Below are 25785 nucleotides of genomic sequence, written 5' to 3'. Positions count from 1 at the left end.
CAAAACAGCATGTCCTGTCTGCCGTAAGTTGACTTGCTGTCCTATCACTTGCGGCCCATCTCTTCCATCATTCCCGGCTCTTCCGGTCCCTACCTAAATAGGTACCTATCCTTGGTTCGTTGCTTGCTTGCTTGCTTGGGTCACAACCTCATCAACCCACAAACCAACAGCGACCAAACACAAACAATCTTTCTGCTCACACACCATCCCCTCCTCCGTCTTACCTAAGTCTTGGGCATCAATCAATCCTGCTTGTCTGACGTACTTGCCGTACCTCTACCTACCTACCTATCCCGTCCTCACTTTTGACTCACTCACTTTAATCATAAACTAATCTTCCTTTGCCGACTCTGCCGACTCTTTGCTGATGAACATTCCGTATGTAGACGGCGTAACCTGGGTAGGCTGCGGCCACCACGTCCCCAAGATCATGGATGGCGTGCCGAAAGACGAGTGGTGCAAGTGCGAGCCTAAGATCGAGAAGGAGGGACATCAGTATCCGCCCAAGGGATCGGTGACGGGGGTGTGTATTGCTTCTTGAAATGGTTTTTTTTTTCTCTTTTTCTTTTTTTCACCCTTTTAATAGTGTATATTTGGTTTGGAGTTTGAGGATTGCAAAAAGTTTGTCGACTTTGCAGTTGGGTGTCCCCCCCCTCCCCCCGAGAGACCTGTTTTGGTGTGATTTGTGGTTTGTGGTTTGTGGCTTGAGGACCACTGGCTATCAATATTGGTGACTGATGTTTCTAGAGAGATCATGGCTGACTAGTGGTGCGTGATGAAATTTTCTAGGACATGTTATAGACTCACGGCTCTTGGCTCGACTAGGGGGAGAATGTGGTCTTGACTCTTGAGGTACACTTTGGTGAAGAACCGGGCAAACAGTCAGGGTGAAGAGCTGTGGGGGTTTAGGATACTTCCTATGGTCTTTTATGTACCATGGCGGACACAAGACGCGAGTAGGCAAGCCTAGGAGTACAGCGTCGAGCTTCCACATTCGGGTAGTACGTAAGGTACAGAAGAGTCTGTCTCAACTCAAATCCCCAAAACCAACGACTTGTGTTTGATGGTCCAGTCGCATGAAGTTTGGTTTCGAGAACCACACCGTATATGATCTATCCGGATTTCATTTGAGTATGTCGTACGACTTCTTTACCGCTAGACCGAGTATTAGAGCGAGATATTGAGCTGCGCTATCATCTTCAAGTGATATGGTTCTCGAGCACTTCACTTCTATGGCTTTTCACATGCTCTGGGCCCTTCATATGAAATGAAGTATCGAGTAGGAATATTGAAGAGACCATGGAAGAGACCCCGAACATCAGACGCAGGGGGAAAGAGACCGGGGATGCACGGAAATGGGACCCATCGATTCTCACAGCAGTTGCTGTGTAACCTGAATGTATGGCTGATTGGCTGGATAACGAATGCTTTTTCCGACGGGATGTATGATAACGGGATCTCTGTTCCCCTCCCCGACCACAGCGCCAGCTGCCCGTCAGCGCAAATTCGAACATTCAGAAACATGAGCGACATTGGCCACCCCCAGGAACCCGGCAGCAAATCCCCGCGTTGTCAGATGTTGCCGCAACGTGGCACTATGGTATCCGTTCTGGAGTGCTGGACCCGCGATCTTCAATGCGATAATCCGCTGGCATCATGGGCCGCCAAAGATTGTCGTGCAATGGCCAGACATGGCCAAAATGAGGTGGTGGATTGAGAGAATGGAGCAGTGCTTCTAAACTAAAATGGAATCTGAAATGGAAGACATGGAGGACAGCAGCCCACGGCAGCGCGGCAATCGATGTTCCTTGGAGATCCGCTCCAGGGGCTCGCAGGGAAAGAATGGGGTCTGGCACGCCGACCGGACTCGGAGCTCGGGCTCGGAACGCAAGGTCTCCCCGTTTCATTGGAAGTTGTGTACGATTACGATACCGTTATGTCAACGACGGACCATTATTATGCACGAGATGCTAGAACTTCCAGTGGAATTGCCCGTGTCTAAGTAATGCTATGCCGCGTAATGTAAGTGAACGGTGAATACAGGGGCGTGCGCACGTGAAAATAGTATACAGATCATAAAACTAGCCATCGCTGAGTGGACGATTATTCGTTTGTCTACCCTCAGTTCAGATGTCTTGCTTGTCGTGATCTCGCAATAACTCCTTTTCTATGACGATGATAGAGGTACCCTGCAGGACTACGGGGCATAGCTAGTGTACATAACTGGGCATCGTGCACTGGGAAGGTGACTTGTGCAATACATACCAACATAACAGCTAACTGCAGGTATGTAGTACACTACCCAATTCGCTCGAGGATTGACCGTCCCTTTGACATTTCAGTTTCTTTTTGTTTCTACGAACAATCGTTAGGTGTTGATAGGAAATGCGGAATACTTTTTTGTCAGGCCTCGGCTTGCCGTTTCCCCCCGATCCATGTCTCTGTCGTCATGATCATCGATTAGGTAAACCATACGGCTGGGGAGCCGGGGATGGACAGGCGAGGTTGTTCGACCGGTCCCTCGGACCTTTGCTGCGGTTGCGAGCCAAAGTCCAGTCTTGTCTCCCTGTCAGGTACCGGGCACGGACCAGTACATACAAGCAAAGCTTCATGGCTTTGTTCACTACACCACTCTTCCCCGCTTGGGAATGGAACCTATGCTGTTACTTTCTGAGAGTATGCTTCTGGTTGTGAAAACTTCACGATAACAACTGAACTACCTAGGTAACCAACTGCGAGCCGACGGGGTCGGGGTGTCGGCGACGGACCTTGCGAGCCTGGCTGTCCTTTCAGCAGGGGGGGGGGGGGGTATGTAGCCAGGCCCCATATAAAGCGGATCTCGGCAAAGCTGCTTGGGCACTGTGGGGCGCCAAGAGCTTATTTTGACATCTATTTTTCGGCAAAAGCAAGCTCTTGGCATCCGCAGCCCCCCAAGCAGCGTCCGTTCCTGGTCGTGATGGTCGTGTACCAAGGTTGTCCTTATCAGGCTCGTCCACTCGCTCGCGAATCGAAAATTCGATAGAACAGCGATTCATGTCTCCTTGTTAACTTTCAGTCAATCATCATCTGAGCTTGAAAGCTGGGCATGCATAGGCACCGTGAGGCATTGCTCTTTAGATGCAGAAATCGCAACAGCTGATTGGCCGGCTTGGTTGCCTCCTTCTACTCCTCAAAGTCTCTGCAGGGTTGGCTGCCCTAAAAGGAGAGGAATGCTTCAAACTTCGGTCGGAGGACGTTCCTGCACATCTCGTGCCGCAAAACTGTGCGCATTCTGGCAACAAGTAAACGAAAAGCTCCCGGACATGGAATGTCAACGCCCACATGTAAGGGGTCCCAAGGAAGATGCAGGATCCAGTCACCGTTGGTTGGGGGTTTGTTAGGTCGACGAAGCTCTAACACCGGTGCCGCTGTGTTACTGGTCACCCTCGCATTTTATTGAAAGAAGGGGGCTTTGTGCCTTGGCAGCCCTTTGTGCACGGGATTGCAAACACCGACACCCAACCAGTGGCCATGCGTCATGACGATTAGTACTGTATGGGGATTTGCTTGGCGCACACAAAGTGTTGAGGTGTCGTGTGACACCATGCCCACAGTCGCAATGGCTACCTCTACGGGGTCAGGTTAATGTCCGGGCGCCGCTTGACCGTGGAGACGACGGAGTTTGGCGCCTCTAGTGTACCGGGGCCCCGAATCGGTAAAACACACGGGGAAAGATTGGAAGGGGGCGGCCGCGTCGTCATCACTCATGGCTACCTGTGTACACCATACAATGCCGCAGTGAGCACCGTAACTACTCTACGTACAACATGATCGATATTTCTATCATCAATGGGTGGCCAGGTAACGGCAGACGTGACGACTGGATAGTGCCTGCTCTAGTGTATATGGTAGACAAGACCGGACTGTTGAGGATTTGGCAAGAAACCGCTTCTGCTCTCCCACCTTGCCGTGCACACGTCACGGACGGGACCATCCCTACAATTTCCCAAGATTGGACAGAGATCCGCGTATCGAGAGCATTCTTTTCCCCTTGAGAAAAAAAAAAAGAAATTCCTTTTGTTACCCTGCAGTTTTTTACCCCTTGTCCTCGGGCCGCGCGCCCACCTTCCACTTTCCACCTTGTTTCCACCCTCTCTCTTTGCCTCAGGTCGAAGCCAGCGCCTCCATGCGCTTTCGTCCACTCCCTCCTGCCGATGGGGCACCGCAAGCGCCAAGGCTGTAAGTGGCTTAATCGACACCACTCGCTGGGTCTCACATAGTATGTGATGCAGTGAATCCATACCCTCCAAGCTGCCAAGATCGATAGACACTGTGGAATAGCCCGCCCTTTATAACCAGCCCATCTCCAGTCAAACCTTGCCGTTTGGGCCTACTTTTTGCGCTTTTCATTGCCCTTTCTTTTCGCTGTTGCCCGGTTGTTTTTTCGTGGCTGTCGCTGTCGCCTTGCTTGTCCACCGTTGTCAGTCCGGGTTTCGCAACACAGCGAGCGCAATTAGTACACTGCACCCTCCATAGCGGTCTTCTATACTTGTACCGCTTTCGTCGTCAATTACGCCAACAACACCACCGCGACATCCCTCCTTCTTCGCCCATCTCCTGGCTTTGTGGAATTTTGCGATTGTAGTCGCGCCCATTGGAACTCAAGGAATTCACAGCCTTGGACAGCCGTCGCCTGTTTTCGAGCCGTTCAAGCAGTCCTACCGTCCAGCCTTATAAACCTAATTCTCCACTCCGAGTTTCGCACCCGAGCCAATGGCGATCGGAGCCATATTGGAGCCTGGCATTGTCGTGGGTCTCCTCGCCGGTGGTACCCTCGTCAATCGCAACACTACCTACACCAGCTCAACTGCCTCAAGCCGAAGAGCTTCTTGGCACCCGCTCGATCAGACCGACCCCGAGGCGCTACCATCCGCATCGCTTTTGAACGACGAGCAAAATTTCGAAGGAGGCAGGAAAGCCAAGGTCGAGGAAGATGAGTACACCAGCGATAGCAGGAGACCGTGGAGCCCATCGCGGTCCAGTTCGTCGTCGACTGTGGTAGAGAACCAGGCGATCGAAAAGGATCTCCCATACGGAAAGAGGTTCCGCACCTTGAAGTTTATGGGCTGGGAACGGGAGGTCGTCACGCCGAACACCGAGATTCATCGCGACCGATTACTGAGCCGCGTCCTGCGCAAGTTCCCCTTCCTTGTCGAGGTGTGGTACTGGGCTCTGATTTACTGGGTATGCCACTCCGAAGTCCCGGGCTGTCGCGCTTGTCAGCGTCGCATCACGTCCCCTGCACACGAATCATAGCTAACGGTGCCATGACAGGTCTACCAACTTGGACGAGCCTTCACGGCTGTAACTCTCAAGGCCAGCACAGTCGATACCGCGCGCGAGCATGCCCTTCAAATTATTCATATGGAGAAGCGCCTGCGCATCTTTGTCGAGCCCATCGTCCAGGGCTGGTTCCTTGGACACCCGACCATCCTCAAGTGGACGAACCGAACCTACTCCTTCATCCACATTCCCGGCACCATTCTCTTCCTCATCGTCCTCTTCTACGTCACCACCACTCGCCCCCGCGCCCGCATCCACGAGAACCATGGTGGAGGCGCCCTTGTCCGCGACTGGCGCAACTTCGTCAACCACTTCGGCCCGGATGTGTACGAGCGCCGGAGACGTACCATGGCCATGTGCAACCTTTTGGCCTTCATCGTATTTACTTTCTGGCCCTGCATGCCGCCCAGACTCCTCAGCGACCCCACCTACAACGGCGAGGACGCGAAGGAGGCCAAGTCGTATGGATTTGTGGATACCGTGCACGGAAAGGATGGTGATAGCAGTGTCTGGACTACCAACAAGTTCTGCAACCAATACGGTATGTTTTGATCTTGACTCGGAAATCACAATGAAGCTGCTCGCTCTAACTCTCTTGTCCTTAGCTGCCATGCCCTCCCTGCACTTCGGATACTCTTTCCTCATCGGCCTCACGATTGCCACCGTTCCCCTGAGGAGACAGGGCCGCTTCGGGTGGAAGAGACTTGTCGCCATTTTCACCGGCATGGTTTACCCTGCCATCATTCTTACGGCCATTGTCGCAACTGCCAACCACTTTGTTCTGGATGCGGTGGCCGGAGCTTGCGCTTGCCTAATCGCCTGGAAGTTCAACCACGTGCTTCTCAACCTCCTCCCCATTGAGGACTGGTTTTTGCACGTACTCAGGATGCACAAGCCCAATTAAATTACAACTAGTCTCGATACCTCGGAGTCCGAGATGAGACGGTTGACATGATAGCTGTGCTGTTTTAGCACGGTCTGAGGTTTTGTGGAACAAGGAACCCACAGGGCAAACGCCAACAAGCATAACACAACAACGAACGGCAACATTATGTGTACAGAAGGGATATGTAATCCTTTAACGAATGATCTCAAAGCGAGCGAACGGATTGAGTCGGAATATGGGTTTGTAAGGGTACTTTCTCGCTACATCTGGCTAGGGCCAGGACCACTTCATCTCTTCGCATGTCGGAAGGGAATCTTTACTAGAAGGGAGCCTACGAGACGAGCACACGCACAGCACCGAAGAGAAGGAGAAGGCATCTTCCTCTCTCCCTCTCGTTACCGGGTCTCAACACATTCCTCCATTCTTACTCCATGTAATACAGTACACTCACGGATCATGATACCCTCTCTTGCTTTTTTCCCCTGGAGGGGATTCTAGGTACAAAAACTTAATACAAACTCTTCGAATGGCTACAACACAAACGTTCATGTATTTCGACTGCTCCTTGCCCTCTGACCTCTCATCACCATCATCATCTGGCTCCTCCTGAGGCTTTCCCTCAAGTATTCACGCCCACCAGGATTTGTATGCAAGATGGTGATTCTGAATGTTTCGACCCTCCAGCGCCCTTAAGAAAACAGGTGGAAAAGACAGAGCACCAAAAGGATAAAATCTACAGTGCTCCGGGAAGAGACAACATCTCCCTCACAAATTGATTTTTTTTTTTTTTTTTTTTTTTTTTTTCGGCAGGCATATGTATGACTCACTATGCCTAACTTCCTCTTGAAGCTGAAAATCAACGGACCGAGTTTATACGGTAGTGATGCTGTCTAACCCCCAAGTCTCATGGCAGTGCATAGGAGGGAGCCCATAGAACACTGCCTTTGTTCATTGCTGCCTAGCTCCATGATTGTAAAGCGGAGTATTTCCCGTCTAAGCCATGCCTGACAGCTGTCGCTTTCTGCCGGCGGCAGCTAGTGACTGTGTGATTGGTAGAACTTCTTACCGGCCAAGTGCATCACAGCTGGGCAAACATATGCCAAGAATACCTGGGACGAAGGAAAGATGGCAATCATTTGTCACCTGTACACATACAACAGAATATGTCTGAAGTGAAGGAAAACGGGTATATAATGATCGAGACCGATGTCCAGTCTCTACTTCTTTCTAGTCAGACTCTTTCAATTCCTCATCTTTTCTGGCTGCTATCATCCTTCCCTCCCTAGCTGATCTCCTCCACAACGCGGCATCTCAGACTTCCCCAATCAACAAGTACCTACTCCATACAATCATCTCAACGCCTACTCTTTATCAACAAGACCTGAAATGTACGGTCATACTAGCCATGGCCATGTTACTGGTCTTTACTACACCGAAGCCGTCAATAGTTGGACTATCCAAAGACACTATCTCCCCCAACTAGAACTCTCCGTCTCCACGCACATTGTAGGCTCGTCAAGCAGAACCACTCTGACGCAGACATTCGTCAACCCCTCTGCCGAGAAGAGCATCCCAGAGCTGAGGTACACGTTCCCGCTGTATGATGGCGTCTCCGTCGTTGGTTTTGTCTGCACTATCAACGAAGACCGTGTAATTCGTGGAGTCGTCAAGGAGCGTTATGAGGCTCGGAAACAGTACCAGGAAGCCATCGACAGGGGCGAAACCGCCGGACTGCTGGAACAGCTTCCCAATGCTAGTGATGTCTTCACCACTACCGTCGGCAACGTCCCTGCTGGTGCTTCTCTCAAGGTGGAGGTCACTTATCTGGGCGAGCTGAAGAATGACGCCGGGGTGGATGGGATCCGCTACACCATTCCAACTTCTGTTGCTCCTCGTTACGGTGATTTCCCTGGTACCCTTCACGATGCGCCCCAAGCCGTTACCAAGTCTGGCATCCAGATCACTGTCGATGTTGAGACGCCGGGGGGCTCAAACATTAAGAGCATCCAGTCCCCGTCCCATCCCATCTCCGTCACCATCGGTCACACCTCCTCTGGAGCAGCTGCCGGCACTGATATGTCATTGCAGAAAGCCTCCGCTACCCTTGCCCTTGGCACCGCAGAGCTTGCCCAGGATTTTATCCTGCAAGTAGTTGCCACCAACACCGGCAATCCGATTGCTCTGCTTGAGACACACACTGATATTCCCCATCAGCGGGCTTTGATGGCGACACTGGTGCCAAAGTTCAATCTACCGTCAACACGCCCCGAGATCGTCTTTGTCTGTGACCGCTCTGGCTCCATGGGTGGTGCTAGAATCGAAGGCCTCAAGTCTGCTCTTCGAATTTTCCTAAAGTCCATCCCCGTGGGCGCCAAGTTCAACATTTGCTCATTCGGTTCCACTCACGAGTTTCTGTTCAGTGATGGCTCTCGGTCGTATGACCATGAGAGCCTCAGGCTAGCAATGGAGTACGTGAGTTGGATGGATGCCAATTTGGGAGGCACCCAGATGTATCAACCACTCGAAGCTGCGTTTGAGAAGCGCTACAAAGACATGGACCTGGAAGTCTTTTTGCTCACTGACGGCGAGATCTGGAACCAGGAGCAGTTGTTCACCATGATCAACAAGAAGGTGTCTGAGTCCCAGGGCGCAATCCGCTTGTTTACCTTGGGAATTGGCAATGATGTTAGTCATGCTCTCATCGAAGGTGCCGCTCGTGCTGGCAATGGGTTTGCGCAGTCTGTCACCGACAGCGAGAAGATGAACGCCAAGGTAGTCAGGATGCTCAAGGCGGGTCTGACTCCTCATATCAAGGAGTACACCTTGGAGATCAAGTACGCCAAGGACTCTGATGCCGGAGCGAAGACCATCGATGAGGAAATGGACGATTTTGAAATCGTCGAAAAGGTCTCCGATGCTTTGGCCATCCGTCTCGCAAATGGCGCTGACAAGCCAAACGAGCCAGTTAAGCCGATTTCCCTCTTTGACGCCTCAGTTGATCTTGATATCGAGATGCCCGATGCCGACGCGGACTTATCTCTGGGAGGGAAGTTCTCGCACGTTCCCCCAGTCCCCGAACCAACAATCCTTCAAGCGCCTTTCACCATCCCCCCGCTCTACCCTTTCATCAGGACTAGCGTGTACCTTCTGCTCTCCCCTAGCACAGCGCAGAAAACACCCAAATCAGTTATCCTCCGCGCTACTTCCGCCCACGGGCCCCTTGAGCTTGAGATCCCAGTTGCCGTGCTGGAAGAGAAGGGCCAAACAATCCACCAGCTCGCCGCCCGCAAAGCGGTACAGGAACTGGAAGAGGGTCGCGGCTGGATTTACCACGCGACGGATTCGAGTGATCCCGAGCAGAAGCTGCTCAAGGATAAGTACGAGGGCCGCTTCTCTGATATGGTAGAGCGAGAGGCCGTCAGGCTCGGGGTCACTTTCCAGGTGGGCAGCAAGTGGTGCAGCTATGTCGCGGTAGAGGAGAAAGATCGGACGGAGCACGAAGTGAATCAGCGAGTTTCTGGAGCTGCCTCGGACAAGTCTTCTGAGAGTTTCGAGTCTAAGCCTGTCGTCAGGTCGCGAAAAATGGGGCGCTCCTTTGCTCGTTTAGCTTCGTCTCCTACGGAAACAGTGGTCGAGGAATGCTTCCTTGATACTCAAAGAATGCCTGCTCCATTCTTCCCGACATCGCCTTCATATTCCCCGGCATCGCCTCCTGGCTCGGCGCTCTTTTGTGCAAATCCGGCTCCGCCAGCAGATTATTCACGTCCTATGGCAAGTCCACCTGGAAAGATAAAGGGCAAGTCCATTTCCTCTCATAGTTTACCGGTGACCGCTTTGTATTCCAATTCGGCGGATCACCCTTCTTTCGATATGTCCAAGCCACCTTATCCTGCACCAATTGCTCTCTGCTGTGATCAGTCACTTTCTGATCAACTCCATATCCCTTTTCCTCCACGAAATCCTTTATACTCTGCTCCTGTTTCATCCTCTTCTGCTCCTGATCCTGACATATCCTCTTACTTTATTCCATTGGAAGCTGAGCTGCTTGCATCTACTTGTGAATTGGATTCTAACGACATGTTTGTGACTACAGCAGCAAAGATGGGCTCAAATACAGCCCTCGGAGCCACTTTCAATAGTTCACGTACGGCTTTCGGCAACGCTGCCTCCAATACCTATGGAGGTGGGCTCTTCGGCGCCCCAGCCGTTTCCCGTAGGATTCCAGAAGCTCATCATTTCGGCTTTCCAGTCTCCAACAGCTCAGGTAAGTTTTCAGCCTACCCTGATCCCAATCCCCTGCACCAAAACCTTACTCTACTATTTTCCCAGAGTCCAGTTTGCTAACCAACCTAACAGACTCCGCCCAAGTCAAACCTGAGACGGCGACACCTCTCGAGCCTCTCGAAGCCCTCGTAAGCCTCCAGCAATTTGATGGCTCATGGTCATGGACAGAGAAGTTGCTCGATATTTTGGGGCAGTCCCAGTTGACGGAGGAGAAAGTCGAGGAACGCTATGGAGTGTCGATGCCGAACACGGACATGCTTGCCACAGCTTTGGTGTTGGCGTATTTGGAGGCCAAGTTGGTGGAGGAGCGGGATGAGTGGGAGATGTTGGCTGATAAGGCTAGGGAGTGGTTGAAGAGTGAGCTTACCAAGAGCTCCGAGAAGGGAGTGGTGTCTGTTGAGGAGCTTGTGGAGAAGCTTAAGGCGTGTTTGTAAGGAGGGTAGGCAAGGACAATGATGGGGCCGTCTTGGTTCTTTTATTTTGGCTACAGGTATGAGGGCATACATGGATCATTTCCTAGATAGCCTTGAAGGAGAAATATAAACTGATTAGTCTTCCCTCCCAAACACATTCCCACTGATCATGATGTTCACCCCAAAGTGTGCTGAGCAACGCGTAGCCAGGCACTTTCCTATGTCCTTTCGTAATTCCATCACGATCGAACCAACTCACCGAGCTACCCCCCATCACTGTTTCCATCTAAGATTACAGATCAGCGGGAAAAAAAAAGCGGCAGATCAACACTCTTCAACGACACCTGCCGGCATCTAGTCTAAGTCTCCGTACAACAACACTATCTCCACTACGTGCCATCAACCTCTCTCGACAGACAACTAATTTTCTATGCCTGGCCACGTGTCCCGAACCACACAGAGACCACTGCTCAGTGATATTCAAGACCCCGCCGCCGCTGTTCTTCGTCGTCATACTGCGTGCGGGTTTGAGAGTCGTGGTAGGTAGTACGTTACGCACATCTATCTGCGCACAGGCGGAGTAGATGCATGTGGGAATGTCTCACTTTTTTGGTTTTCTGGGGAAAAGAAGCCAAGGGAGCGCAGGTTGCCTACCTACCTATGATTTGCCGAACGTATCAAAGCGAGCCGTGGTCAAGTGAGACATTGGATGTATGTACATAATAAGTCCGAAGTGGAATTGTTCGGTTTTTATGTTCCATGTGGACCTTCCTGTCGGAGTTGTTTCCCGAGGTCTTGGGCGTAGTTGAATGGTAGGTACATACCTAGATGTAGGTAGTAACGGCCTGCAAAAGTGCCAAGCAAATATTATCTCCTCCATGGTCGTAAAAGAGCATGCATGCAGACCTACTACCTAGAGGTACCTACCTTCCCGCCTGGTCTGATTGCATAAACTTGAGATTTTGGACACGCATCCACTGGTAGGTAGGTATCTTGGTAGAGCAGTGATTCAATCTCCCTGGTATACAAAGAAAAGGGTAGGTAACCTCATAGGTAGTCAAGAATAGGTTACTGTCACCCTCCCCTACATATCCAATGGGGTAAGGGGTGACGTATTTTTTTTTGACCATTACACTGTACTTAGTCTACCTAGGTATGTATGACTGAACGTGGAAAGGGGTTGCGTGTAAGCATGGACTGTATGTAACCTCAACTTAGGTTGTTTACCATTCAGCAAGGTGGTAAACAAACTTCTATTGTTTTATTCTTGCCCAATGTCTAAACTGAAGGGCTGTTCAACGTAACGGTATTGCATCACAAAAAGCGGCGACTTCATCAATGGATATAGGGCAGATGATCTCCCTCTTCTACTTATTGCCTAGATTTACTGAACCTGGCAGTATCTGGCGAAAAGGAGCATATGCACAGCAGCATTAGCTGCATAAGAGGAACCAATCCAATGGAATTCTCTCCTCATTTTCCTAGCTAGCGCCTTTGATCAATGTCTTACGAGTAGAGGAGAAGTGGTAACATGCGTACCTCTTGGCGGGAACATCTTATGTGTGTCTCGTGACGCTGCTAAGAAGAGTGGTTGAGCGAAGAGAGTGCCGTTGTATCCTGCAACGCAACCACAACTCAGAAACCACAGCATCACCGTCGAAGCACAACATAAACTGGGTATCACCGGTGAACAACAACGTAGGATTTTTTTTTTTTTTTTTGGTAGTCCAGTCACTCGCTTGCTTTTCTTTGTCTGGGCAGTGTCATCACATTCTTATACGAGTCTGCGGTTGACCGTTTCTCGGCCGAGCTGCTTTCGACTGACTAATTGACCAACTGCCGTGGTCTTGGAAGTTCCAGAACTGACACCCCATGATCAATCATCATTTTGTTGAGATGGAATGTTTGGTTCCATTGTCATGCTTGGCCATCGAGAAAGACGGTGTTGTTCAGTTGCTTCCCCCACAAAAGGGAAGACTGCACTTGATCCCGGCAATTGGATAGGGCAAATAAAGATGCAGATCTTTAAGATCACAAGTCTGGGCTCATTATCCTTCCAATGGTCCGTATGTAGGTAAGCCTTGTCAATGGATCCCCTGACCGACGATCATGGAAAGATGTTGTGTATCTGACCGGCATGAGTCGAGTAACCCGTCGCCCTGCCTGATGCTTCGCCAGTACGCCATGTGCCTGGGCGTTGACCAACAACATATGCCATCCCATCTTGTTTCAAGAGTAGCGGGGCCTCTTGCAAACCGATCGATGTAGCTGGTATCAGACATATACTTGGCCTCCCGCAGTTCTCGAGATTTGAAATTCAAGAGCTTCGTTCTTCCCGCAACCTCTCACATTCCCGGCGACCGGCAACGTTGAAGGGTTCACCGCAACGAATACCACGATGGCACCCCTCTCCCTCCTCTCCCTATCCCTCTCCCTCCTCACCCTCTTTACTCCCCTCTCCCACGCATCCGCTATCCGTCAAGGCGCAGCGAACCCGCCCAAAATCCCCAGCGGCCCCAACGGAAGCGGAGAAAGCCAACCGCAGCCCTACGCGCCTCAGCCTGCCCTCCTCACCACCGAATGGACGGCCTCCGTGGGCGCCGACCCGTCCAACCACTGGCCGCAGCACCCACGCCCGCAGCTGAAGCGAGACGACAAGTGGTGGCAGAGCCTGAACGGAATTTGGCGTTACCAGAATCTTCACTTTGCGTCATCGGCGCGGATGAATGTGGATATTAGCACTCTTACCCCTGATGTGGAAGTAGAAGGAGGTTACGACAAAGGAGGAGGAGGGATGCCGACAGAAGAGAAAGAGACGCTGATCCCCTCGTGCATCGAGAGCGGATTCAGTGGGATCCAAGAGATGAACGTGACCGGCATGGTGTTCAAGCGGACGCTGGAGTTCCCAGATAATTGGATGAAGGAGACGGGGAGAAGGGTGTTGATACACTTTGAAGCAGTCGATTACGAGGCGGTGGTTTACGTGAACGACAAAAAGCTGGGGCATAATGTGGGCGGGTATTTCCGGTTTACGGTTGATGCGACGAATGCGTTGAAGAACGGGGAGAAGAACGAGTTACAGGTTGTTGTTCGGGACCCGACCGATGAGCCGGGCTTCTACACGCCGCATGGGAAGCAGACGAGGACGCCGTCGCATATATTTTATACCCCGTGCACGGGGATTTGGCAGTCTGTTTGGATGGAGAGTGTCCCAGGGGATAACTATATTGGGGATCTGGATGTATCGGCAGATATGGAAGGGAATGGTGAGGTAACCGACCTGGGATCTATTAGATGGTTATACTGACGGTGGTTCCAGTGACCATGACGGTGTACTCCAGCAGCAAGGCCACGACTCCGGTGAAGGTTTCGATCCTTGAAAACGGCACCGAAGTCGCCACCCACGATGCCTCGTCAGACCAAGAGTTCTCATTTCAGGTCCCTGATCCCAAGCTTTGGTCGCCCAACTCCCCAACGCTATACAACATCAGCGTGACAATGGGCGACGACCAAATCACAAGTTACACCGGTTTCAGGACGATCTCAAAGGGAGTGGTGAACGGGATCCAGCGCCCGCTCCTGAACGGCAAGTTTGTCTTTCAGTTCGGGCCCCTGGATCAAGGATACTGGCCAGATGGAATCTACTTGCCTCCGACCGAGGAGGCCATGCTATACGATCTTGATCTGATCAAAAGTCTGGGGATGAATATGGTTCGGAAACATGTGAGTTGCGGTTGACCATGACAAAGACTGGAGAGGCGAGTACTCACATGTTTAACCAGATCAAAGTTGAGCCCCAGCTCTACTACTACGCCTGCGACAAGATTGGCCTCCTTGTTATCCAAGACATGCCCTCCATGCGCCCAGCGGCTAGTCTGGCAACTGACTTTCCCACTCCCGCCCAACAAGCCGAGTTTGAGCGTCAGCTCAGCGTTATGGTGAACCAGTTCAAGCACCACCCCAGTATCATCACTTGGGTAATCTACAACGAGGGCTGGGGTCAAATCCGCGATAACGGCAACTACCCAGAATTTCATATCACTGATGCCATCCGCGCGCTTGACCCGACAAGACTGATCGATTCGGTAACTGGCTGGTTCGACCATGGAGCTGGGGATTTCCACGACAACCACCATTATGCCAGCCCTGAGTGCGGTACACCCTGGTATAGTAGTCCCAACACGCCTTATGACCCCAACAGAATCGGCTTCCAGGGTGAATTCGGAGGAGTTGGACACGTTCCGGATTTGAAAAAGTAAGACGCCTTTCTCTTTCTCCCCTTGGGATGATTCCATCACTAACAGACTTGCCCCCGAACCCAGCCTCTGGCCCGACCCCAAAGCAATAGCCACAATTCCAGAGACATATGAGATCAGTCCTGACCTAGATTCGTACAACTACCGCACCCACGTACTGCTTGGCGAGTTGCGCGCCCAGGTGGAACGATATGCGTGTAGCGGCGCTGTGTATACACAGACGACGGATGTGGAAGGCGAGGTAAACGGCTTGGTAACGTATGACCGCCGCGTGGTGAGGGTTAACGTTACGCAGTGGCAGAGTGATATACAAGCTTTGTACGACGCTGCCAAAAAGAGGGCATCATGAAGTCAGCTCAAGCCTTTATCTTCTTCACAGTTAGCAAAGCAGGGTTACAATGCTTACAAATTAAAGACTTACATACGAACCGGATGCGTTTGACAGTTGATACCTTCCTCTAGTCTCCGAAGAGATTGCGTAAAGTCAGATGATGATCAACGAGGACTAGTAATAATCAAGTACAATCACTGACCTCAGAAGTTGAGAAGCAAAACTGACTGGCGAACAATGCCGTGTATAGTGGTACACTATGTGCCCGTGTTAGTGGCCGCATCCACCTGTGAAAACATAGATTCAAAACCTGAGAGAGTGCTCAATGCACTCCAAAACATGGAAGCTAGTCATTTAGAAATGCTGTCAGCACAGTCTCGAAATGTAACCTCTATCTGAACATGCTAATGCTGTCAAATAATGGCGAATGTGTAGTCGCAGTCTACCACCAGTCAGTGAAATTCTTCGATATAAACGGAAACAGCAAGGTCTTGAAATCAGACGCTTAAATGTCTGGTTGGAGTATCATCATTGGCGATAAGGGAGGGGATATCATCGGCTAAGATGCATTAAACGTCCTGTTTATTTTGGTCTAGTAAGCCCAGTAATTCAGCGGAATGGCAAGGAGCGATGCTTCCTGAGTGCGGACAAGCAGTCTGACAGCACCACATTTTGTGTAGGTGCCGTTGTTTGTTGTTGCTCAAGTTCCCTCCAAGTTGCTTTGAGCAGACTATAAAATCGTTATTTCCTTCTTGTTTTGGAACCCTTCCAAAATTGCCCTCATCTGAATGTCCTCTTCCTCAGTCCTGGGGACCTTGACAATCACGGGTATGGTCATTGCGAATGCCTTTCGGAAAGCCTAACATGAAAATTACGTTAGAAAACTCTGAGGGACTTGTGCATCATAACCAATATATCGGAGCATACCATGATAGGAAGTAGCCACCAAGCTGCACTGCAATACACCCGGAATGCAGCATCCAGCAGACTCCTCATCTTTCGCATCACGGCCTCAGCGAACCAAAACACTGTCTGTTCGACGAAAGACATCCGTGTGTTAGTCAAGGGTATTTGGGGTTGTCTTTGCCAGATACACATGGGCATACCTCATTGAGCGCTCCATCAGGCAACTCCCCATCCCACCTATCCTCCACTCTAGCTATCTTGCCATTGCCATCCACCCAAATCTTGACCAAGCTGTGAATATCCTGTGTCTTGTTGATTGGCGGCAATGTGTATCTGTTGTGGAGCTTGACCTCGATTGGATTCCCGGACGAGACGACCTCGTGGGATTGGATTTTAACGGGACCGAGCACTTGCGCAAGGGCATACCACTGTGCGGCATATCGATTGTACCCTTGGGCCGTGGTTATAGGGTCGACGAAAGTGGCATCGGGATTCCAGAGGGACAGGTGCTTGAGGGTAGGCTTTCCTTCGAAGAGCTGGTGCGAAGATACGACAGTCAGCACCGAGGAAGTGGTCTTGGGCTTAGCTGTTTGGTTTGGGAGGCAGTCTTACATCTAGCACAGCGCCGACAAGAATCTTGTTGTACGGGGTCAAGTCGACACCGGGGGCCTCGAGAATCAAGGTGTTGGAAACCGCTAGTTGCTGCATACTGGTCGGGACAGCTCCGATCTCGTTGCGGACCGTGGAAGCAGGTTTGTCCACCATCTTCACCAAATGTATCTTTATACTGAGTGGTGGTAATCTTGGCTTCGTAATCGGGATACTGGCGAGTCTCGCGGCGCGGAAGATTGGGATCCTCGAGCGAGTGGCTACAAGTGTCGATGTCATAATGGAGGAGAGGTCGAATTGATATCGAATTTAAGTACTATGCAGGGTGAGCAGCCAAAAGCCCGTCTTCGGAATGATGCTTGCTCTTTGAAAACTGACGCATGACGAGATCGTGAAGGGGTATTGGGCAGTACAGTAAAAAAAAAAAAAAAACCTTGGATCAATTTTGCTTTCTCCATCTTCACTCACGAGGAAGGAGAGCACCCCCAGTACATGTTCCCTATAGCCCGTTCTTGACGTCAGTTCCAAGCCTTGGAGACGACCACCTTCTCGATTTAGCAGAGAGACCCGGCCCGCCAGTGTAGGAAGGAGGACCAGGTGGACAACTGAACCGGCAGATAGGGAACGTGGTGTGTTTGGGCCTTCCGGAGAAGACATGCTCATTGCTCGATTTCCGCTCGATTAGAAGGCGGTGCCAACTTCTTCATGCTTTCTTTTGATACATACTTGCTGTCTTCTCTTCCCTCGTCAACGTACTCATGTCGTGGTCTGTGGAAACCTTGCCCTGTATTCGTCGACAATGCTCTTGACCTCGTCCATCTCATATTCGCCCGGATAGTCCAATACCGTATCTCCGAATCGGTTCTTAGCTGTCGGGTCAGCGCCATGCGTGACCAGTGTTCTCAAGACCTCAAGGTAGCCAAAACGCATTGCTGTATGGACCGGCCGGTCGCCCGTAAAGCGATTTGCCATGTTGAAATAAGTGGCCTTGTCCTCTTCTGAGTCGAGCAGGGCTGCCAATGTCTCGATTGAAGCTGACACGGATAAGCTCCATTAGTCTCTATCGTAACAACAGGAAAAAAGCATGAGGGCGGGAATGTTCAGTTGGCAGTGGGCGGCTCGAGTGACTTGCATCTTTGTCCCAGCTGAGCTGCAATATGCGCCGCCGTTCTCTGGAAGTCGTCCTTGCACGAGATCAAGACCTCTGCTTCGGTCACCTTTTCCCGCTGAGCAAGACTTTTGACGATAATGGCAAGTCCAGCAAGATCGCCCTGCCCCGCGCGCACGGAAATCAGGTGGGACTCTTGGGGTGTAATAAACATTGTGGGCAAGAAAGGACGTCCTATGGGTTGGCTGGCAGTTGAGGTGTGACTGTGTCAAGAAAAAAAAAAAAAAGGCAAGAACAAACGGGATAATAACAATGTTCAAACCTCCCGCTCTCTGGGCGAGACAAAGCGAAGCTGAAGAGGAAAGAGCGAGCCTTCCGAAATATCATTATGAACAACAGTCAGGAACGACAGTAGTCAATCGTCATATTGACACGCCGTGTTGGTTGGAGCATACCGGACATCCCCATCAAGTCCGTGGTGGTTTCTGCTGATGCAAAGTTCAGCCTAGTTAGCAAAACAAATCAACGGATGCCTTTGTTAACGGAGCTTGGGACATGTTTGTAACAAAACTGCGACTGAGTCTAACAGTCTTTAATCTTGCGTCTATCATGCATTGCCCCTCCATAAAGCGTTCCTGTAAGAACTGTGAAGGCTGTTTGTGTTGTCAAAGTCTTGTATGTATGACAAGGAAATGAGTAAGAGAAAGGGCAGTCCTGCTGCTGGCGGAGATGTCTCGCACCCGATAGTAGGTGGCAGATCTGACAGGAGCGTGTTTGGCCGCAGTTCTCAACGTTAGTCTTCTCTGCTGAGCAGAAGACAGGCTGGCACGGCATCAAGCCCACAGCACACATGATCATGTGAAACCGAGAGAAGGTCAGGGCTCATACGCATTTTCTGTTCGATATTAGATCTTTGGAAGGGCCGTAGATTGAGAAATGATGGAGCTGAGTTGGGAAGAAAAAAAAAAAAGAAAAAAAAACCATATTCGCACGATTATGCCTGTCTTGAAATACGAGTTGCGCGAGATTATGTATAGGGTAGCGCCTTTATGTATGGGCTTCTTAGGCGGTTCTGGGGAAGCGGCCGCGAATAAGCTCTGCATTAATGCACTGGAGGCGGGGTGGCTCGAGTCGATTTTCACACGTCACAGTTCCAAATTTCCTCAAAACGATACCAAACTTTATTTAGATCACCAACTTCACCAACCGTTACATCACGTTCCCACACTCAATCGCCTGTGCAGTCTTGGCAAGAGGTGTATGTGCGTGCACACACACACACCGCATTTGACAAATCTGGCCATTTAACATCGCTTTACACGACTCAACTCAATCGTTTAATATTGAAATCTGGCTAAAACTAGTATAAAAAGTCGATATTTTAATGCTCTACATCGTATAGTAGTCTATTTTAATATTTACATTATCTTTTGAACTATTGTCAATATAGTACGCTACCCTAACACCCGCCAAAAGGTATTAATAATAATAATGCTAGTAAATAACAAGTATTCTAATAATATCGCTAAGATTATTAGTATAAGTATAAGGAGTGTATAGAAATATAAATATATTCTATCGGATATTAGTAAAGTATTTTTATTATTGCGAATTTCCTAAAATATTAAAAAACTTTCTATATAGGCGTTTAAGGTACAACGTATATTATATTACTCCTTATACTTTATTAATTATAATTAATATTGTAAAGGAAGTTATAAACTTCCTCGTTTTAAAACCCAATTTATACCTCGATAAAATCTGTGCCTTTCTGGCTAACGAGTATAATGTGTACGTTTTGACCGAGACCGTACGGCGGTACCTTTAATAAAATAAGTAGAAGAAGAAGCGACTCTATATAAAGGTATTATAATAATCCCCTATATTAGTAATTGAATGGATATTAAAAATCTTTTTATTTATTATAAAAATATTCGTATTCTATAATAAATTTGGTATAAACCGAAGGGATAGCGTTTATTATATTAGTTGGGTACCCTGCGGCGTTATTATAATAGTATTAAGTAAGTTTATATACGGTACGTAGTATTACCTCCTCCTAACTATTATAGTAGATAGGCTATTCGATATATTAGTATTTAAAAGTATAACGGATTTAGCCGGGGTTTGGGATTAAATAGTGAAATGCTTATTCCTTAAGATGAATTTATTTCCCGGTCGTAATAGTATTTTAGTAATAAATAACGCTAATTGGCACCCCCGTACCGAATTCTAGTATATATATAATTAGAAGGGGGTTCTATTATAGTATTTACCGTCGTATTCTCCCGAATTCAACCCTATCGAAGTATATTTTAATAATTTTAAATAGTAATTTAAGAGGGTATATTGTAACGAGGATGGTAATAAAATATTAAATAATAATTTTGCTACGTTTTTTAAACGATTAGTATAGGATATAGGGTATAGAGTATAATAAATTTGTAATTATTTTAAGAATATAAAGTTAGTGATAGATTGATTTAATAATATTAATAAAGAGTATAGCGAGTTATATATTAACGAGCTAGTCGAGTATAGAGAAACGAGTATTATATTTAAGTAGTGGTAGAAAGTATAGAAGGGAGAGATAGATTTATATATATTAAATTGAATTGTATATTAAAAATACTAGAAATACTAGAAGTGCTAGAAATGCCAGAAGTACTAGAAGTACTAGAAGTACTAGAAATCGTATTTATCTATATAATAATGTTAAAATGCTAGAAACCCCCCTCTTTCGCTATAAATTGATTTGTAATATTGTTATCGCTTACTAAGATTACTAATAATAGTACTACCCGCTATAAAAGTAAGAATTCTAGTAACGCTGTATTCGAATATAATATTAAATCGCAGGTTTAGAATATATACTAGTTAGTTAAATTATGGTAATAGGGGTTAGAGGGTATATTTACTATAATTTAACTATATTACTAATATTGTATATTTAATTTTAAGGAAATCTTTAATACCGTCCCTAAATATTGTATAGAGGTTGTAATTAAATTCTAGCCTTGTAAATTATTCTACTAGCTACTCTTTAAGTACGAATATATTAGGTGGTACCTCTTTATTCCGGAGTTTATTCCTTAAAGCGATTAGAGTTCTATATACTAGTACTACTTTAATTAATAATTTAATATAATAATATTTATAGAACGCTTTAAAAAATTTAGTAATAATCTCTTTAACCGGCCGATTAGGCGGGGCGGGGGGTAGTAGTAACGAACGAAGATTGAAAATCGAAGGTACGGGCGGATGTAGTATAAATAACTTTCTAGCCTCTATTAGGGAATTTCTAATCTCCTTACCCTTATCCTCCTTACCCGCTATTAATAGTAATACAATTAATAGCGGTACCGGTAATTAAATAAATACTATAATTACTATAAAGATAGGAGGAGGGTTAGTATTAATGCGCTTAGTAGCGAGAGTTTTGCGGTTGGTTGGGTACCTATAGAATATGGTAATAAAATATTCTAACGGTATATATAAATTGATAATTATTATTTTACTTAGTAGGGGGAGAGTGCTTACTATATTATAGTTATAGCCGCTAGCGATTACCGAATTAGTAATAGAACCGCCGGTAGTATAAGGTAGCTAGATTTAGGGATATTAAAAGTAGGGAGGGAAGTGTTGGTATAGTGGTAGGTATAGCGGATATAGGGGAGGAGGGTATAATTAGTATAGATTTTTAAAATTGTTCTTCCTTAGCGTAGCTTGCAATAGATTATTTATAATTTTTATATTAGTATTACTATTACTATTATTAATATTATTAATAATATTAATATTAATTAGTAAATTATTACTTCCTCCCCTACGTTTATTATTACTATTACTAGTATTAGAGGCGGTTATTACCTTATTACTTAATATATTTCGTATTAATTTAAATAGTAGGTTAGTTACCGTAGCCTTCCCTAGCGATATAGCGCGTACCTATTTGCTTATATTTTTAATATTAAGGTTATAATAAATTATACTCTTATTTATAATGTAGTATATTTAGTATTTAATAGCCTTATTATAATTCTTATACTTATAGCCAAAATTGTACGCCTATATTTGTACTAGCTTTTAATATACGGTACTATATAGTTTTATTCTTATATACTCTTCTTGCTACTAGTTCTCTTCTAAATTCTTTTCGATTTTTATTAATATAATATTTATTATAATGTACTTAAACTTCTTAGTACCGGTTAGAATCTATAACCTTTATAACAATAGTGTATTAATTATTTATAGGGTTAGGGTAATGAAAGGATTAATTAGATTACGAGAGGGGGTAGGAGTAGAAGGTATACTACTATAGGAGGATAGGGTAGTAGGTGTTATAGCACTGGCGGGTGCTATGCCCAGAGGCGCCATGCCTGGAAGGGTGCCTACTCTAATCGCTTATTTGACAGGTTGGCTATTCACATGCCAACCTGATAAAGCGGGCACGACCGGCAGAAACCGCCCATATAAAGCACCCTATCTCTGCCGGCCTTCGGCCCTCTCTCCTTCTTACTCTTTAGCTTTATTAACTTATTTAAATCGGCTTCTTTAGCCCAATTCTACCTGTGCCCAGAATCGTATTATTATACTTCAATAAAGCTAACCTCTACAACGGGGACGTTATAAAACATCCCACCTGGAAAAAATAACTCCGTCGTATATACACCCCGCGGCGTAGCGAAACTCGTATGAATCCCGAGTTCGACGAAGACGATTTCGATAACCCTACAATAAGTATATAATTCGTGCTTCAAACCTATTTAAGCGACGTCTACCCCGCTTTCCTCGACTATTCTCTAATTAACCCCATTCAAAAATACCATAGCACGAACCCCGACGCGTAAGGACGCGGCCAATACGTCCAAGTCGCCTACCAAACGCAGCAACAACCCCCCCACCAACGATGGCAACGACTACGAAGAATCCCTCTACCTTTTAAATAAGAATAATAATAACGATGCTAACGTCGATTCCGTCGATAACTTCGATATACTCCCCTCGCCTACGACGTTTCGTGTAAAGAAGACGCCCTCTAACAATACTCCAGACCAGGCTAGAGATAAGTAAGTTTATATGTCCCCGGGTCTCCGACTCCGCTAAATTAGATTTTCTAATAATATTGAGGCGGTACTTAGCCGTTAGAAGGACTAACTCGATAATACGCGCCTTCGCCGTATATTTATCGAAGCTATGGGATTTACAGGCAAATTCTCTCCTCCCGACGAGGAGGCTCCTTTAAAAACTATTAATCGAGACCCTAGATATTACATCGAACCTGACTTCAACTATCCCCCCTCGGGATATTATTCGATTTAGGACTTTAAATATATTTATATACGCGATATACTCCCTTATATTGAAAACTTTAAGTATAAGGACGTAATAAATAGTATTTAGGACAATATTATTATTAAAATAAACTAGCTCGCCTAGACTTTTAATAACTAAAAAGTAGGTATCTTATACTTTAAGCCTGTGATTAATATTGGTAAAAAATCCAAATTCTTTAAGTTTCGCGGTAGTATAGATTTTAATTTATTTTATTAAATCTTTAAGAAGGACCTTATTAATATATAGATTGAGGTCCGTTCCCGATTTTTAATACTAGAAGCCTTTACCGCTTTAATACCCTATTTTCACCGATTGGCGGGAAGTATCGACACTAATCTAGTCAGTTTAAACCGTTAAATTTTATTATTAGCCCAGAAGGGAGCCGAAGCCTAAATAACCTTAGAGAAAAAATAGGTTACGAGCGAACCCATTTCTAATAAAACCCCTTATATAAGTAAAGAAGATTTCGACAAAGTAATAGGCAACGAAGTCAAATGCGTATTCGCTCTAAAAATTACTAATATACTAGGAGAAGAACGTAAAGAGTATAAAGATAAAATTATAGTACTAACCTAATAGTTTAATAAGAAGTTTAACGATCTGGCAATCGACGCCGACTTAAGGATCGTTAACCTAGAATCCACTTAGAATACCCGCTACGATCTAGCTATTAAGTAAAGGGATATACTAATAAAGTAAAAGGTTAATTGGATTAAATAAAAAAAGGATATCCTATCCGAAAAGAATAATATAGAATTCGAATATCTAATTAAGTAAACCTAATTGGAGGAAGATAATATTAAATTATACAATTCTATTAAGGCTTATAATAATCGTATTTGTAAATTAATAGCTACGATTGAATAATTCTAATCAATTTCTAAAAGCACCCCCAGCAATAAAATTACCCTCTTAAATATAAATAAAACTCCATTTACTTCCGAAGACTCTCTTAACCCTATTATAATTTAGAAAAGTAAAACTCTAAAGACTACCCTCTATATCCGCCCTTCTATCAAGGAAGTATTCGAAGATCTTAATATAGCCCCTATAGGAGTACCCGTCTATAAATTCTCTTTTAGCGCCCGCCTACATTTAATAGTAGGCAATTATAATCGCTATACCCGTTTCTTTAAAGAATTAAGAAAAATTGGTAGTACAAGTACTAACGGAGGAAGAAGCTTTGGAAGAGTTAGTAAGGGAGGCCCTCCGGATAATGGAGAACCTTTAAATAATAATAAATACGGAAACAACTAGAACGGACAATTTCCTTCCTACTTACCGAAGTTTAAAGACCGAGATTTCTGCGAATGAGGCTATAATTATACCCCGCTCTCGCAAATACCCCTCTCTACCATTTCGAGAAAAAAGTCTATAAAAGTCCCGGAAATCCCTTATTTCTTTAATAATACTACCGAAAATAAAATAATATTCAACGTTTAATATTACTAAATAGAAAATAAATTCTATATTAACGCCGACTATTATACGGATAATAGAACTAAATTCAATAATATTTTCAATAGATTAAGAGGCTTTGCGGCCGAGAATATACTACTATTCCTAGACTATACTTACCCCAATCGCCTTTCTACTAGCAACTAACTAATAAAGTATCTATAGGAAGCCTACTACAATTACAACTCACACGAAAAAGCGGTTCAAGAGTTTTAAGACCTTTATATAAAAATAAACGAGTATTTTAAGGATTTTAAAGTTAAGTTTATTCGTTTAGCCGAATAACATTGTTACCTAAAGGACTAATAAAAGGCCGAACTACGCCGCCATTTAACCTCTTACTTTCATAAATTAGTAGAACCCTTATATCTAAACCCTAATACCAGCTTCGATGCCTATTGTAAATTCCTCCAATCTCTAGACGAAGGAAAACGTATAGCCGACAATATAAAGGGATAGAAGGGGTCCTCGTTAGGAAATCGGAAGCTAATATCTTTGGCTACCTTAAGCGACTCTTATTAGAGCCTCGCTAAGGCAATTAACCTAAAATAGAAGTCTAAAACGAACTTCAACTATTCGAAGACTAATACCTTCAATAAACGACCGTCCAACGACGAATTAAAACGCTTCTACCGCTTAGGACTATACTTCGCCTATAAGAAACCGGGCCATTTATCTACCGTTTACCCCGAGAAGGCTAAGTACAACCGAGCCCTCGACGCCTATATTACCGAAATCGCTAATTAGACTTAGGGCGAGGCTATAGTTAATAAAGATATTAGTACTACTCCGGACGACGATTCTTCCGTAATCGAGACCTCGGACCTTTACGATTCGGACGATTAAAATTAGTTAGAAAATTAAAAACCCTA

The 25785-nt window shown here is 46.5% G+C and overlaps 8 protein-coding genes across 8 annotated transcripts; 4 read left to right on the top strand and 4 right to left on the bottom strand.

Annotated features, from left to right (window-relative positions):
- Window positions 1-448: 448 nt before the first annotated feature.
- On the bottom strand, window positions 449-1280 carry B0T23DRAFT_373787 (uncharacterized protein). The gene is made up of 2 exons (XM_062836816.1): window positions 576-1280; window positions 449-470 (listed from the first exon to the last, which is right to left on the bottom strand). Exon 1 carries the CDS (start codon window positions 992-994, stop codon window positions 722-724), a length of 273 nt encoding a protein of 90 aa, XP_062695481.1. The 5' UTR covers window positions 995-1280; the 3' UTR covers window positions 449-470; window positions 576-721.
- Window positions 1281-4752: 3472 nt separating this feature from the next.
- On the top strand, window positions 4753-6226 carry B0T23DRAFT_426351 (PAP2 superfamily-domain-containing protein; the record flags this gene model as incomplete). The annotated part of the gene is made up of 3 exons (XM_062839978.1): window positions 4753-5223; window positions 5314-5863; window positions 5928-6226. The coding sequence occupies 3 exons, from the start codon at window positions 4753-4755 to the stop codon at window positions 6224-6226; spliced, it is 1320 nt and encodes a 439-aa protein (XP_062695480.1).
- A 1125-nt stretch (window positions 6227-7351) lies between these two features.
- On the top strand, window positions 7352-11058 carry B0T23DRAFT_418243 (von Willebrand factor type A domain-containing protein). Its single transcript, XM_062839674.1, has 2 exons — window positions 7352-10472; window positions 10565-11058. Exons 1-2 carry the CDS (start codon window positions 7595-7597, stop codon window positions 10924-10926), a joined length of 3240 nt encoding a protein of 1079 aa, XP_062695479.1. The 5' UTR covers window positions 7352-7594; the 3' UTR covers window positions 10927-11058.
- A 2245-nt stretch (window positions 11059-13303) lies between these two features.
- On the top strand, window positions 13304-15510 carry B0T23DRAFT_393492 (glycoside hydrolase; the record flags this gene model as incomplete). The annotated part of the gene is made up of 4 exons (XM_062838082.1): window positions 13304-14171; window positions 14225-14628; window positions 14688-15160; window positions 15210-15510. The coding sequence occupies 4 exons, from the start codon at window positions 13304-13306 to the stop codon at window positions 15508-15510; spliced, it is 2046 nt and encodes a 681-aa protein (XP_062695478.1).
- A 712-nt stretch (window positions 15511-16222) lies between these two features.
- B0T23DRAFT_426348 (uncharacterized protein) lies at window positions 16223-17163 on the bottom strand (the record flags this gene model as incomplete). Its single annotated transcript, XM_062839977.1, has 4 exons — window positions 16223-16351; window positions 16420-16524; window positions 16599-16934; window positions 17011-17163. The coding sequence occupies 4 exons, from the start codon at window positions 17161-17163 to the stop codon at window positions 16223-16225; spliced, it is 723 nt and encodes a 240-aa protein (XP_062695477.1).
- A 361-nt stretch (window positions 17164-17524) lies between these two features.
- Window positions 17525-18513, bottom strand: B0T23DRAFT_77950 (uncharacterized protein). Its single transcript, XM_062841778.1, has 2 exons — window positions 18140-18513; window positions 17525-18041 (listed from the first exon to the last, which is right to left on the bottom strand). The coding sequence occupies exons 1-2, from the start codon at window positions 18327-18329 to the stop codon at window positions 17764-17766; spliced, it is 468 nt and encodes a 155-aa protein (XP_062695476.1). The 5' UTR covers window positions 18330-18513; the 3' UTR covers window positions 17525-17763.
- B0T23DRAFT_373770 (uncharacterized protein) lies at window positions 18353-19118 on the bottom strand. The gene has a single exon (XM_062836815.1). It carries the CDS (start codon window positions 18971-18973, stop codon window positions 18698-18700), a length of 276 nt encoding a protein of 91 aa, XP_062695475.1. The 5' UTR covers window positions 18974-19118; the 3' UTR covers window positions 18353-18697.
- A 488-nt stretch (window positions 19119-19606) lies between these two features.
- Window positions 19607-23726, top strand: B0T23DRAFT_393490 (uncharacterized protein; the record flags this gene model as incomplete). The annotated part of the gene is made up of 23 exons (XM_062838081.1): window positions 19607-19612; window positions 19760-19768; window positions 19827-19906; window positions 20134-20139; window positions 20448-20478; window positions 20532-20539; window positions 20911-20927; window positions 21014-21023; window positions 21152-21162; window positions 21322-21366; window positions 21473-21480; window positions 21517-21523; window positions 21666-21717; window positions 22022-22024; window positions 22125-22132; window positions 22170-22177; window positions 22321-22325; window positions 22373-22379; window positions 22448-22533; window positions 22803-22858; window positions 22950-23187; window positions 23549-23575; window positions 23702-23726. The coding sequence occupies 23 exons, from the start codon at window positions 19607-19609 to the stop codon at window positions 23724-23726; spliced, it is 753 nt and encodes a 250-aa protein (XP_062695474.1).
- Between the last annotated feature and the right edge of the window lie 2059 nt (window positions 23727-25785).

The sequence above is a fragment of the Neurospora hispaniola genome (assembly GCF_033458365.1).
Source record: "Neurospora hispaniola strain FGSC 10403 chromosome Unknown B0T23scaffold_2, whole genome shotgun sequence".
In the NCBI taxonomy this organism is placed as follows: domain Eukaryota; kingdom Fungi; phylum Ascomycota; class Sordariomycetes; order Sordariales; family Sordariaceae; genus Neurospora; species Neurospora hispaniola.
The sequence above is the reverse complement of the archived record's forward strand: the minus strand, read 5'-3'. Positions and strand labels throughout refer to the sequence as shown.